Below are 15,376 nucleotides of genomic sequence, written 5' to 3' on the forward strand. Positions count from 1 at the left end.
GCGCGTGTGTGTGTGTGCGCGCGCGTGTGTGTGTGTGCGCGCGCGCGTGTGTGTGTGCGCGCGCGCGTGTGTGTGTGTGTGTGTGCGCGCGCGCGTGTGTGTGTGTGTGTGTGTGTGTGAAGCTGCAGTGTGTGTGTGTGTGTGTGTGTGAAGCTGCAGACAGAACAACACAAATCCTTTTGTTCCAAGTCCCTAATCAACACATATGCAAGGTTATGAAGAATTACACTTCCCTGGTGATCATTGTGTGTGTGTGTGTGTGTGTGTGTGTGTGTGTGTGTGTGTGTGTGTGTGTGTGTGTGTGTGTGTGTGTGTGTGTGTGTGTGTGTGAAGCTGCAGACAGACCAACACAAATATGACAACATGCATTAATGAAATATTTCCACTGTGTGCTTGTGCTTCATTTCAGCTGTTATAGCAGGAAGGTTCTTTTCATTTGACAGTGAAATAGGTAAGTGTTTCCCACAAAAGCACTGAAATTAAAAAAAAAAAAAAAACATGTTAACATGAGTTTTTCACCTGCCTTGGTCTTTTCACCAGCAGCATTTGGTTGTTGTTGCGTCCTTTACATCTGCAGTAAAACTCACAAACTGAGGTGAGACAGGGATTAGCCTGCAGGTGTTGCATGCTAATTTCTATCCATTCTGACCTTAAAATGAAACTAAAACTCTGGACAGCCTCCGATGTAAAATAATTCTATTACTTTTCTTCATGTTTCTTCTTAATGTTTATGCACCTCCAGATAGCAACAGGGTCTTCTACAAAAAATATTTGATCTACGAGCATTCCAGTCTGCTGGAGTTCTTATTTGTGCTGGTGATTTTAAGATTATTCTTAATCAAAGTCTTGATACAACTAATCAAAACTGGAAAATCACCACCACAGAAAGATGGGTTAATAAAAAATTGATGTCTGGAAAGATTTTCACTGTTTGGATAGATAGTACAAGTTTTTTTTCAAATCGTCATAATGTTTATTCAAGGACTGATTATATTTTCATGCAAAAATCTGAAAGGCACAGGCTAAAAGAATGTGAGATAAGCTCGGGAGAAATATCAAACCACTCAACTATTTATTTAAAATTAGATTCAGATAGCAGACCAAAATCATCAACATGGAAGCTAAATAGAAGTGTGCTGAATAACAGTGGGTTTAAGAAAAGATTGAAAAACAAATTACAGCCATATTTGAAGGATAATGATAATGGAAATGTAAACCCTGTAATACTATGGGATGCAGCCAAAGCAGTCGTGTGGTGAAAAATGATTTCCGAAACTGCATGTGCTGGAAAGATGAAAGCTCAAAAACTATCAGACCTACATAAACAGCTTCTGGATCTTGAAGTACAACACAGTCAAAATATGGACTCACACTTAAAGGCCCCATGCTGTCCACTTTTCCAGGGTTTTATTTTAACTGTTGATATCCCTGCATGATGTTTTTGTGGTTTTGAGGACCTGTGGTCTGATAAATATAGTTTCACAGCTCCTCTCTCTTTTGCCTTTATCCCGGAGCTCTGGCAGCGCGGTTCGTTTAGCCAATCAGAAGAGCGAATCAGCCCCTCTCCACTGATTGGCTGACTGTTTTCTGAATGACATATGGTCGGGCCAATCAACCGACGTCACTGCACAATGCATTCTGGGACATGAACAATAGAGCAAGAGAAAAACGGAGCCAACGAGATACAGTAACTATTTGAAAACTTGTCGAAAGCAAGTTATCATCTTATGTAAGGTTGTCATGGCTACCGCTGAGCGTGATGTTATACAACCGTACGTACTTGAGCCCGACTCCGATCCCGAACCACAGACGAAGCCGGGATTGTGTTGCTATGGTGATGGCGATGGCGCATGGACGCAGCGGCCCCTCCAGGGATCAACAAGAGTGAATGTTTCAAATGTTTTGCTGAACCCAGACGCTCAGGTTGCATAACCTACAGCCGAGAGACTTTACTAAACATCAGGGTAAAGCATGCTGCAAGAACTGAGGCACTCTGCTTTGATGTGGACACACTACGCCAGCATGGGATTTTACCTGCGTCTCCACCGGCCGTCACCAGGGAGAGGAGGGAGCGCAAGCGGTGCAAACGTAAACAAAGGAGGGGGAAGAGAGCCGGGATCCACTAGGCTGACTTTACCCATCACTCGGGGATCCCAAGTGAGAAACGCTATCTCATTTTGTGTGCACTGCTGCTGTATGTGCAGCTAAATGACAATAAAGCTTGATTTGATTTGATTGTGTCGGGTTGATAAAACAGTCGGCGCTGAAATGAGCCCAACAGACGAGCAAATTGGACTAAAACCCTGCGGGACCCGTGAAACCGGGACCCTGAGCGTGATGGTTTACGACCGTACGATCCCGAACCACAGACAGCAGGAGAAACCAAACCACCTCAAATCTGTTTATGACAAGATGTTTCAGAATGGTACGTTATTTTTGTTAAATATGTTGTGAACTTCTTGCTCGGGGAGTTGAAGCTAACTGGCTGAGCTCGATGGCTTGGTAGCTTGTAGCCCGAGGAGCGTAAACAAACTGTCTGAGTTGGCTGGCTTGAGAGTTGGTTACCTGGGGAGGGAAGGCGGGCTGTGGGCGGAGTCACTGACATCATGATACAGACTGACATCAGGAAATTCCAGGAAGTGAAATCTGCTCGTTTTACAGGGACAGTTTCAAAAAACGGACTGTGTGCACTTCTCTATTTATCATAGGTGAAATACATGGGACAATATTTATGTGGCCCCAAGACCTTCCCTATCACGCAAAAACAATGAAAATTTCATTTTCAGGCCATGGGGCCTTTAATCCTTCAAATGAGACCAGTTAAAAAAGAGAGGGGTAAGATTTACACTGTAGTAGAGAAAAGCTTGGATTTACAAAACAGATATTATGACCTGGCTCTAAAGGCTCTGGGTTATTATCTTGGAGGCTGAGAAAGCAACAGTCTGAAAATACAGTTTATAAAATTAGGGATCCTATTTTTAAGACAATCATGACATCGATGAGAGGGAATACAAAAAGCATTTGAACATTTTTATCAGTCTCTGTACACCCAGCCTAAACCATTTGATCTCTGTTAGACTGAAGAATTCCTGAGCCAGTGTGAGCTGCCCTCTTTGGTCAAACTACATAATTATAAGTTAACAAAAGAAATAACACTAGAAGAAACTGACAGGGAGATCTCCTCGATGAAATCCTGCAAATATCCAGTGATTGATGGATTTCCGGCAGTATAGTATCAATCATTGAACTTTAATTAAAACTTTAATTATACATTGAGGGAGGGGCTTTTCTCTCCATCTTGGAGGGAGGCTATTATCTCGGTAATTCCAAAAGAGGGAAAGGATTTAATGGAATGTGGGGCAAATAGTCCGATCAGTGTTTTTAAATCAAGATAATAAATTTTATGTAGCTATTTTAACTCAAAGAATGGAGGAAGTGATGCCCTTATTGACAGAGGAGGATCAGACTGGATTTAATGGAGGTAGGCAGACCCAGGATAACATTAGGAGGAGCCTCCACACAATTGAATATATAAAAAAGAAAAAACTCAGAGCTGTTTGACTTAGTTTGGATTCCAAAAAAGCTTTTGACTCCGTGGGATGAGCAGTTCTTTACAAAGTAATGGAAAAGTTTGGTTTTCATGAAAAGTTCATTAAGAGCATTAAAACACTGTATAAATCCCCACTGGTCAGATTTAAAGTTCACGGAGGTCTGTCTAAAACCAGATATTTGCAACAAGGTTGTCGACAGGGTTGTCCAGCCAGCCCTGGACTATTTAATTTATTTATCAAACTGCTCACTCAGGCAATAAGACAAGGTCCAGAAGTGGAAGGTATTGCAATAAGAGAAACAGAATATAAGATGTGCCTTTTTGCCGACGATATCTTGGTCAGTATAAAGAATCCAGAATTGGGACAAAGAGACAAAGGTGATGTTCTCTGGGAAAACAGAGATACATACCTTACACAAAGAGATGACAACCTGTTTTGAATGCCCCCCATGTCTTCAATGATATTGGAAAAAACAAAGTAAATCATTTTTTAAAAAGAATTCCTTGCACTCAAAGCAGTACCAGTAACAGTTGTGTTGCTTTTCTGTGCATTTAAAACAGTAAAGAATGAAAAAAATCACATGTATGTGAAGGTCAGAGGTGATTTGAATGTTATGCATTGTTTTCACAAATTGAAGAATGCATTAAATCTATGGCACAGTGTTGTACTGCAAACACAAGTTTGTTGCTGTTGATATATTTTCCAGTGGTAATCTGGTTTGTGAACTGTGGCTTGACTTTGAAGGAAGACTAACACATTTTTAGCACTGACTAAGCCTTTGTTTTTAAACAGGTACACTAATGCTTTCCCTTGGTGTGCTGGTTGGGGTGATGGCTGCAGTTCCTCTGTTTATTTGGCTGGTTAATTGTAAGTATTTTTATTTGATTTGTTGTAAGTAACCTGCTTTCCATTTGTTCCAACTTCCTAGTCAACACAAATGCAAGTTTATGAAGAGTTACACTTTCCTGTTCATTGTGTGTGTGTGTGTGTTGTGTGTGTGTGTGTGTGTGTGTGTGTGTGTGTGTGTGTGTGTGTGTGTGTGTGTGGGTATATGTGAAGCTGCAGGCAGACAAGCTAAAATATGACAACATGCATTCATTCAATATTTCCACTGTGTGCTTGTGCTTCATTTCAGCTGTTATATCAGGAAAGATCTTTTGATTTCGTAGCAGAAATGGCAGCGAAACCTTTAAGTGTTTGCCACAAAAGCATTGAAACAAAAACATGTTAACATGAGTTTTTCACCTGCCTTGGTCCAGAGGTAATCTGGTTTGTGAACTGTGGCTTGACTTTGATGGAAGACTAACAGACTTTTAGCACTGACTAAGCCTTTGTTTTTTAACAGATATATCTTCACTTTCCCTTGGTGTGGTGGCTGTGGTGCTGGCTGTAGTTTCTCTGGGTTGTTCTCTGGGTTCTGGTGAGTATTTTTATTTGATTTGTTGTCAGTAACCTGCGTTCCATTTGTTCCAACTTCCTAATCAACACATATGCAAGGTTATGAAGAGTTACACTTTCCTGTTCATTGTGTGTGTGTGTGTGTGTGTGTATGTGTGTATGTGTGTATGTGTGTGTGTGTGTGTGTGTGTGTGTGTGTGTGTGTGTGTGTGTATGTGTGTGTATGTGTGTATGTGTGTATGTGTGTGTATGTGTGTATGTGTGTATGTGTGTATGTGTGTATGTGTGTGTGTGTGTGTGTGTGTGTGTGTGTGTGTGTGTGTGTGTGTGTGCCTACAGACAGACAAGCTAAAACATGACAGCATGTATTAATGAAATATTTCCACTTTGTGTTTGTGCTTCATTTCAGCTGTTCTATCAGGAAAGGTCTTTTCATTACGTGGTGGATTTGACAGTGAAATAGGTAAGTGTTTCCTACAAAAGCATTGAAATAAAAACATGTTAACATGAGTTCTTCACCTGCCTTGGTCTCTGTCTCTGGGGAAAAACTAACAACAGGACATGGAAAAGATCAGCAGGTGGAAACACAATCATTTTATCCAAAGAAAAATGAAGAGGGAGTGGATCAAGATATTTTATGGAAGTATTTAGTTTTAGGTTTTGAACTCGTGACAGTTAAAGTGATCAAATTAGTGGCTTTACTCAAAGACTTTCCTCACCCACAGTAAGCAGTGGAGCTGTAATTAGTAACTTTCCAGGGAACTCAAAGCAGTACCAGTAATAGTTGTGTTGCTTTTCTGTGCATTTAAAACGGCAAAGAATGAAAAAAATCACATGTATGTGAAGGTCAGAGTTCCTATTTATTGAACTTTGACCCACAGATTCATTTTCATATGTGATTAATTTATTTTAAGTATAAATCATACTTTATGTAATGTTAATGTTTTACTGTATTATTGTGTATTATTTGAGTGTTGAAAAGCAAAACTTGATTTGGTTCATACGTAAGGTGATTTGAATGTTTTGCATTGTTTTCACAAATTGAAGAATGCATTAAATCTATGGCACAGTGTTGTACTGCAAACACAAGTTTGTTGCTGTTGATATATTTTCCAGTGGTAATCTGGTTTGTGAACTGTGGCTTGACTTTGAAGGAAGACTAACACATTTTTAGCACTGACTAAGCCTTTGTTTTTAAACAGGTACACTAATGCTTTCCCTTGGTGTGCTGGCTGTGGTGATGGCTGCAGTTTCTCTGGGTTGTTCTCTGGGTTCTGGTGAGTATTTTTATTTGATTTGTTGTCAGTAACCTGCGTTCCATTTGTTCCAACTTCCTAATCAACACATATGCAAGGTTATGAAGAGTTACACTTTCTGGTATACATTTTGTGTGTGTGTGTGTGTGTGTGTGTGTGTCCGTGTGTGTGTGTGTGTGTGTGTGTGTGTGTGTGTGTGTGTGTGTGTGTGTGTGTGAAGCTGCAGACAGACCAACAAAAATATGACAACATGTATTAATGAAATATTTCCACTGTGTGCTTGTGCTTCATTTCAGCTGTTATATCAGGAAAGTTCTTTTCATTACGTGGTGGATTTGACAGTGAAACAGGTAAGTGTTTCCTACAAACCCACTGAAACAAAAGCATGTTAACATGAATTTTTCACCTGCCTTGGTCATTGTGTGTGTGTGTGTGTGTGTGTGCCTACAGACAGACAAGCTAACACATGACAACATGCATTAATGAAATATTTCCACTGTGTGCTTGTGCTTCATTTCAGATTTTATAATAGAATGTTTCAGTGAAATAGGTAAGTGTTTCCCACAAACCCACTGAAATAAAAACATGTTAACATGAGTTTTTCACCTGCCTTGGTCTCTGTCTCTGGGGAAAAACTAACATCAGGACATGAAAAAGATCAGCACGTGGAAACACAATCATTTGATCCTAAGAAAAATGAAGAGGGAGTGGATCAAGATATTTTATGGAAGTATTTAGTTTTAGCTTTTGAACTCGTGACAGTTAAAGTGATCAAATTAGTGGCTTTACTCAAAGACTTTCCTCACCCACAGTTAGCAGTGGAGCTGTAATTGGTAACTTTCCAGCTCCTGAAAACATTCCTGTTTGAACTCAAGTGCTCCAGCAATGTGAGGTCACTGATTGGATGTGGCCAGAAGTGCAACATGTCTGAAAGTTTCCGCCCCTAGAGGGCAGCGCAGCACAAGTTTTCTGCTGCTGTTGACTCCCTCTTTAAAGGGAACTGCATGCATTGCTAGTGTGGGAATGAATTGACTGACATGTCAGGGTTTACAGATGTTACCTACTTGTTACAGATGTTGATTCTCTAGTCAGCCATTCACCTCAGCATCAACATGATACTGACAATGCTATAAAGTGACTGAGCACACTCCTGCATTCACCTAACCCACACCTTCAGCTTCAAACAGCACCTCCAGGTTGTCATTAGGACTCAACACTGACCTGCAGGAAAATGGTTTTCCTTCAGTTTCCACAGTGGCAGTCAGATTCCCAGTTTGCACACGGTGGTTTTTAGAATAAAATTGAAGTAAAGCAGTAGGAATTTAGCAGCTGAAGTAAAAGGCCAGTTCCCACAGACACCAGCAGCATTTGGTTGTTGTTGCGTCCCTCACGTCTGCAGTAAAACTCACAAACTGAGGTGAGACAGGGATTAGCCTGCAGGTGTTGCATGTTAATGAGGGAGTCTGGACTTAGAATGACCTAAAAATGACAGATATCTTTTAAAAGTCTTCATGGTGGCAAGGAAAAAGGCCATAACAAATCATTGGCTTCATAGGGAACCTCCAACTGTCAGTCAATGGAAAGATAGAATTAAAAACATTCAGTGGATGGAACAGATGACCTTCAGCTTAAGACTGCAAAGAGACAAAGGTGATGCTCTCTGGGAAAACAGAGATATATACCTTACACAAAGAGATGACAACCTGTTTTGAATTCTCTATAAAAATCAATCAACATTCTGTTTTAGTTTCTGGTGAAATCCTTCTTTCCTCACTCTCTCTCTCCCCCATAGGCGGAGTTTGCGGGGGGGGGGGGGGGGGGGGGGGGGGGGGGGGGGCAGGGGAGGCATTGCCCCCCCTAGCGTCTGAAATGTGTCACTACATTGAGTCAAAAATAGGTCCAATATTTTTTTTTTCCTGTATACATATCTATAAACATTTAAGCAATGCAATAAAATAAGATTATTTTCAGAAATAAATCTGAATTACATTATGTTTGGTATTGTAATAAATACAATAATAATAAAAAAAAAAAGTTTGCCCCCCCCAGCGCAAATTTCAAACTCCGCCTATGCTCTCCCCATATTTTATTTGCAATTTGTATGTATAATATTTGTTTTTATGTATTTTATATATTTCTTCATCACCTTTTTTAGTTTTGTATTTCTCTGCTTTTGATTTACTGTTCATATAAAACTTAACTAAAACTCTGCAGCCAATGACAGAGCACCATCACTTTCTAATGATCCAGGCAAGTGTCCATGACTTCTATGACACTGGAAAATACACAAGTAAAAATAATAATTTAAAAAAAAAAAAAAAACATTCTTAGCAATAAAAGCAGTACCAGTAATAGTTTTGTTGCTTTTCTGTGCATTTAAAACAGTAAAGAATGAAAAAAATCACATATGTGAAGGTCAGAGGTGATTTGAATGTTTTGCATTGTTTTCACAAATTGAAGAATGCATTAAATCTATGGCACAGTGTTTTACTGCAAACACAAGTTTGTTGTGGAAGGTATTGCAATAAGAGAAACAGAATATAAGATGTGCCTTTTTGCCGACGATATCTTGGTCAGTATAAAGAATCCAGAATTGGGACAAAGAGACAAAGGTGATGTTCTCAGGTAAGTAAACAGGTAAGTGTTTCCCACAAACCCACTGAAATATAAAACATGTTAACATGAGTTTTTCACCTGCCTTGGTCTCTGTCTCTGGGGAAAAAACAACATCAGGACATGGAAAAGATCAGCAGGTGGAAACACAATCATTAAAAGGCCAGTTCCCACAGACACCAGCAGCATTTGGTTGTTGTTGCGTCCCTCACGTCTGCAGTAAAACTCACAAACTGAGGTGAGACAGGGATCAGCCTGCAGGTGTTGCATGCTAATTTCTATCTATTCTGACCTTAAAATGAAACTAAAACTCTGGACGGCTTCCGGTTGAGCGACGTAGATAGCTGCGTAAAAATTCAGATCTAGACTTAACTGCTAAAAATTCCCCTGTAATCAAGGTCATTGAGCTTGAAAGCTTTTTTTCTAAGCTAGGCAATGGAAGGGGAAAAAGAAAAGGGCCGAAATCAGTCACTAAGAAGTCATAAAAAGGGAGAACTGTTGAGAGAAGACATTTACTCAGACGTAGTGATGGGTCGTTCGTGAATGAACCGTCTCTAAGAGCCGGCTCTTTGAAGTGAACGACGGGAGCCGGCCCCTGATTGGGAGTCGCTTTATTTCCCCCTTCTCTCTCTCACTTTTTTTCTCTTCAAGCCGCACGTGATTGGTCAATATGTGCGGTGTCGTCTCTGTCTGTGCTGAACAGAGGAGGGAGGAGCGGCAGTTACACACACACAGCACACACACACGAACAGGACAACAGGAGGGAGGGAGACGAGAGAGAAAGAGAGCAAGGGGCCACAAGGAGAGACAACACGAACGCGCTGGGAAGGTGTACTTAAGAAAATGAGTGACAGCAGGAAAAGGAGTAAAATATGGACCCATTTCAGTTTTATTTACAATGCAAAGGCAGAGTGTAGAGTCTGCAAGAAAAAAATCTCTTATCGAGCCAGCTCCACAAACAACCTGCACAGGCACATGACAACTGTCCAGCCATCAGTGCAATGGGAAGAAAAAACACAAGCAATCGAACCTGATATTAATGAAGGTGAAGTGTGTCGACTGCAACTGTTGCTGCTGCTGCTGCTGCTGCTGCTGCTGCTGCTGCTGCTGCTGCAGTGTCTACAACAAATATCCAGGGACTGATGGATTTCCAGCAGAATGGTATAAATCATTGAGGGAGCGTTTACTATCAATATTACACAAAATCTTTAATTATACATCGAGGGAGGGGCTTTTCCCTCCATCTTGGAGGGAGGCTATTATCTCGGTAATTCCAAAAGAGGGGAAAGGATTTAATGGAATGTGGGGCAAATAGTCCAATCAGTGTTTTTAAATCAAGATAATAAATTTTATGTAGCTATTTTAACTCAAAGAATGGAGGAAGTGATGCCCTTATTGACAGAGGAGGATCAGACTGGATTTATTGGAGGTAGGCAGACCCAGGATAACATTAGGAGGAGCCTCCACACAATTGAATATATAAAAAAGGAAAAACTCAGAGCTGTTTGACTTAGTTTGGATTCCAAAAAAGCTTTTGACTCCGTGGGATGGGCAGTTCTTTACAAAGTAATGGAAAAGTTTGGTTTTCATGAAAAGTTCATTAAGAGCATTAAAACATTGTATACATTCCCACTGGTCAGATTTAAAGTTCACGGAGGTCTGTCTAAAACCAGATATTTGACGACAGGCAGGGGCGAAAATCCCATTTCATTATTTGGGGGGGACAATAAACAGCAACATTTCACAGAGTAATTCCTGGAGGGGACATGAAAAAATTGCTGTCTGGCACGACTGTACCTCCCTCTTTCTCTCTTACACTCCTTTGAAACTTGCTGTACAGTGTTGAGCCCTCAGCATGTTCATATGTTTTAAGGGGATATAAATGAAATGAATGAAATGAAACTATGCCACAAAATGATGCAACTTAAAATGCACAGCCCTGATACATTTAAATTATAAACTGTAACTGTGGGCCTGTATATAACAAATTCTGCTGTCAGAGTGTACAAGTCCAGAACAGTTATCCTGACACTAATGACAAACAAAACTGCTTGAAAGTCGGCTGAAAATTCAGAAAGTTGGGAGATTTTAATTGGAGGTTTTTAACATCAGAACTGAACAATACTTGATTTAAAAAGAAAAGCAAAACTTGATTTGGTTCATAGGTAAGGTGATTTGAATGTTTTGCATTGTTTCCACAAATTGAAGAATGCATTAAATCTATGGCACAGTGTTGTACTGCAAACACAAGTTTGTTGCTGTTGATATATTTTCCAGTGGTAATCTGGTTTGTGAACTGTGGCTTGACTTTGAAGGAAGACTAACACATTTTTAGCACTGACTAAGCCTTTGTTTTTAAACAGGTACACTAATGCTTTCCCTTGGTGTGCTGGTTGGGGTGATGGCTGCAGTTTCTCTGTTTATTTGGCTGGTTAATTGTAAGTATTTTTATTTGATTTGTTGTAAGTAACCTGCGTTCCATTTGTTCCAACTTCCTAGTCAACACAAATGCAAGTTTATGAAGAGTTACACTTTCCTGTTCATTGTGTGTGTGTGTCTGTGTTTGTGTGTGTGTGTGTGTGTGTGTGTGTATGTGTGTGTGTGTGCCTATAGACAGACAAGATAAAACATGACAACATGCATTAATGAAATATTTCCACTGTGTGCTTGTGCTTCATTTCAGTTTTTATAAGAGTACGTGTCAGTGAAATAGGTAAGTGTTTTCCACAAACCCACTGAAACAAAAACATGTTAACATGAGTTTTTCACCTGCCTTGGTCTCTGTCTCTGGGGAAAAACTAACAACAGGACATGGAAAAGATCAGCAGGTGGAAACACAATCATTTATCCAAAGAAAAATGAAGAGGGAGTGGATCAAGATATTTTATGGAAGTATTTAGTTTTAGGTTTTGAACTCGTGACAGTTAAAGTGATCAAATTACTGGCTTTACTCAAAGACTTTCCTCACCCACAATAAGCAGTGGAGCTGTAATTAGTAACTTTCCAGCTCCTGAAAACATTCCTGTTTGAACTCAAGTGCTCCAGCGATGTGAGGTCACTGATTGGATGTGGCCTGAAGTGCAACATGTCTGAAAGTTTCAGCCCCTAGAGGGCAGCGCAGCACAAGTTTTCTGCTGCTGTTGACTCCCTCTTTAAAGGGAACTGCATGCGTTGTTAGTGTGGGAATGAATTGACTGACATGTCAGGGTTTACAGATGTTACTTACTTGATACAGATGTTGATTCTCTAGTCAGCCATTCACCTCAGCATCAACATGATACTGACAATGCTATAAAGTGACTGAGCACACTCCTGCATTCACCACCACACCTTCAGCTTCAAACAGCACCTCCAGGTTGTCATTAGGACTCAACACTGACCTGCAGGAAAATGGTTTTCCTTCAGTTTCCACAGTGGCAGCCAGATTCCCAGTTTGCACACGGTGGTTTTTAGAATAAAATTGAATAAAGCAGTAGGAATTTAGCAGCTGAAGTAAAAGGCCAGTTCCCACAGACACCAGCAGCATTTGGTTGTTGTTGCGTCCCTCACGTCTGCAGTAAAACTCACAAACTGAGGTGAGACAGGGATTAGCCTGCAGGTGTTGCATGCTAATTCGTATCCATTCTGACCTTAAAATGAAACTAAAACTCTGCAGCCAATGGCAGAGCACTATCACCTTCTCATGATCCAGGCAAGTCTCTATGGCTCCTATGACACTGGAAAATACACAAGTAAAAAATGTTTTAAAAACATTCTTAGTAATAAAAGCAGTACCAGTAATAGTTTAAAACAGTAAAGAATGAAAAAAATCACATGTGTGTGAAGGTCAGAGTTCCTATTTATTGAACTTTGACCCGCAGAGTCATTTTCAAATGTGATTCATTCATTTTAAGTATTAATCATAATTTATGTAATGATGGTGTTTTACTGTATTATTGTGTATTATTTGAGTGTTGAAAAGCAAAACTTGATTTGGTTCATCGGTAAGGTGATTTGAATGTTTTGCATTGTTTTCACAAATTGAAGAATGCATTAAATCTATGGCACAGTGTTGTACTGCAAACACAAGTTTGTTGCTATTGATATATTTTCCAGTGGTAATCTGGTTTGTGAACTGTGGCTTGACTTTGCAGGAAGACTAACAGAGTTTTAGCACTGACTAAGCCTTTGTTTTTTAACAGATAGACGTCTGCTTTTCCGTGGTGTGCTGGCTGTGGTGCTGGCTGTAGTTTCTCTGGGTTGTTCTCTGGGTTCTGGTGAGTATTTGTATTTGATTTGTTGTCAGTAACCTGCGTTCCATTTGTTCCAACTTCCTAATCAACACAAATGCAAGGTTATGAAGAGTTACACTTTCCTGTTCATTGTGTCTGTCTGTCTGTCTGTCTGTCTGTCTGTATGTATGTATGTGAAGCTGCAGGCAGACAAGCTAAAACATGACAACATGCATTAATGAAATATTTCCACTGTGTGCTTGTGCTTCATTTCAGCTGTTATAGCAGGAAAGGTCTTTTCATTACGCGGTGAATTTGACAGTGAAACAGGTAAGTGTTTCCCACAAAAGCATTGAAATAAAAACATGTTAACATGAGTTTTCACCTGCCTTGGTCTCTGTCTCTGGGGAAAAACTAACAACAGGACATGGAAAAGATCAGCAGGTGGAAACACAATCATTTTATCCAAAGAAAAACGAAGGGGGAGTGGATCAAGATATTTTATTCAAGTATTTAGTTTCAGCTTTTGAACTCGTGACAGTTGAAGTGATCAAATTAGTGGCTTTACTCAAAGACTTTCCTCACCCACAGTAAGCAGTGTAGCTGTAATTAGTAACTTTCCAGCTCCTGAAAACATTCCTGTTTGAACTCAAGTGCTCCAGCGATGTGAGGTCACTGATTGGATGTGGCCAGAAGTGCAACATGTCTGAAAGTTTCAGCCCCTGAAGCAGTGGTTCTCAAACTTTTTCTGTCACGCCCCCCTTTTGGAAGATGTGCTTTCTAACATAACAATAGAATGAAAAGTGCAATAACCTTTGTAGAACAACAATAATAACAACAAGTTCAGTCTGTGCTAAGGAAAACAACAAACAGACTTTTGGCAACAAAGATGAGCAAGTCATTTTGTGAGAGCTCAGTATCATCACAGTATCAGTGGCTGCAATGAGCCTGTTTTCCACTGCATCTCTTCTGAAAACATGAAGTGCAACCTATGCAAAAGAACAAAAACAAGTTGCTCTTTTTGTGACATACTTGCAAAACAGCAAATCCTCACTTAGTGACTGTGATTTGACAAAGCAATAAGCAGAATGTCTTTATTGCTGACAGTAGCCTCGTCCATTTGTAAGGCAAAACGAGTCTTTCAGTTTTTCTATGAGCTGATCTTCCAGGTCATTTGAAATGTCCCATATAGAGTTCTCATATTCTGCCCGAACCCGACCCGACCTGACCCGACCCGAAAATGTCGGGTCGGGCCTAAAATTTACGTGAATTGGGCGGGTCGGGTCGGGCTTCGGGTTCTGTGGGGAATTTTTTTTTTTTTTTTTTTTTTAAATAAAAAATAGAATTATGTGTTCTGTTATTGATTATGACATTTCATTTTTATGTGACTGGTGGAGAGAGTGAGAGACTGGATTGGATTTGGAGGCTAAACTTTCAGTGACAGACAGACAACCAGCTGTGCGAGCGCAGCGCAAACAAGTGAGAGAGAGTTGCAGCAGCATCCCGCTGTGCTGGCAGACTCGGCAGCAGGGACGGTTTTTGCTATGGGCAGTGCAACTGCCCAGGGCGCAATCTACTTGGGGGCGCACGAGAAAAAAAAAAATCTCCAGTTTTCTAGACTACCGTATTGACCCGCACATGCCGCGGCACCATCAGTTGGTATCAGGCGGGCCGGCTGCGGCACCGTCCGATACCGCGCCCACCCGTCAGGTCTGCCGTATCAGAATCAGAATCAGAATCTTCAGGAAACATCAGGAGCCTGAAATGTCGTTTCTCCTCAATCACTTGCAGTGCAAGACAAAAAAAGAACATAACATAGACAACCATTTAAAAAGAGCCCCACTGTGACATGCAATTCATATCCATGTCTGTATATCCACATACACCCATACATCCATATATAACCATATGTATGTATATATACACGTACACATACATACACACACATACATACATACATATACACATACACACACATATACATATAAATACACATACATACATACATATACATGCCTACACATACATGCCTACACATACATACACACACATACATAAGGAAAAAAAAAAAAAAAAAAAAAAAAAAAACACAACACAGCCTATGGATAAAGTGCCATGGTGCAAACCTGTGTTTGTAAAGTGCTGTTGTGTGTTTCTAAAGTGCAGTGCACTTTGTGTGCACTGCACACAAAGTGCACAAAGTGACAGGTGAGCTGCCTGATGCTGGCCGGTGCCGCGGTCGGCTCGCCTGATACCGACTGATGGTGCCCCGGTGCCGCGGCCGACCGGCTCTGCTAAATAATGGCGAATTTGGCGATTTTTTTTTTTTTTTTCGGGCTTTATCGGG

The 15,376-nt window shown here is 40.5% G+C and overlaps 1 protein-coding gene across 1 annotated transcript in view; it reads left to right on the plus strand.

Moving 5' to 3' along the window:
* The window catches only part of LOC115371761 (uncharacterized), a 311,531-nt gene that overhangs the window by 57,206 nt on the left and 238,949 nt on the right, over positions 1–15,376 (plus strand). Inside the window, exon 18 of the mRNA XM_030069276.1 lies at positions 6,502–6,555. Within this exon, the coding sequence (XP_029925136.1) occupies positions 6,502–6,555 (54 nt within the window). The remainder of the gene's footprint in view (positions 1–6,501; positions 6,556–15,376) is intronic.

This window comes from Myripristis murdjan, chromosome 14 (genome assembly GCF_902150065.1).
Source record: "Myripristis murdjan chromosome 14, fMyrMur1.1, whole genome shotgun sequence".
NCBI classification, from domain to species: Eukaryota; Metazoa; Chordata; class Actinopteri; order Holocentriformes; family Holocentridae; genus Myripristis; species Myripristis murdjan.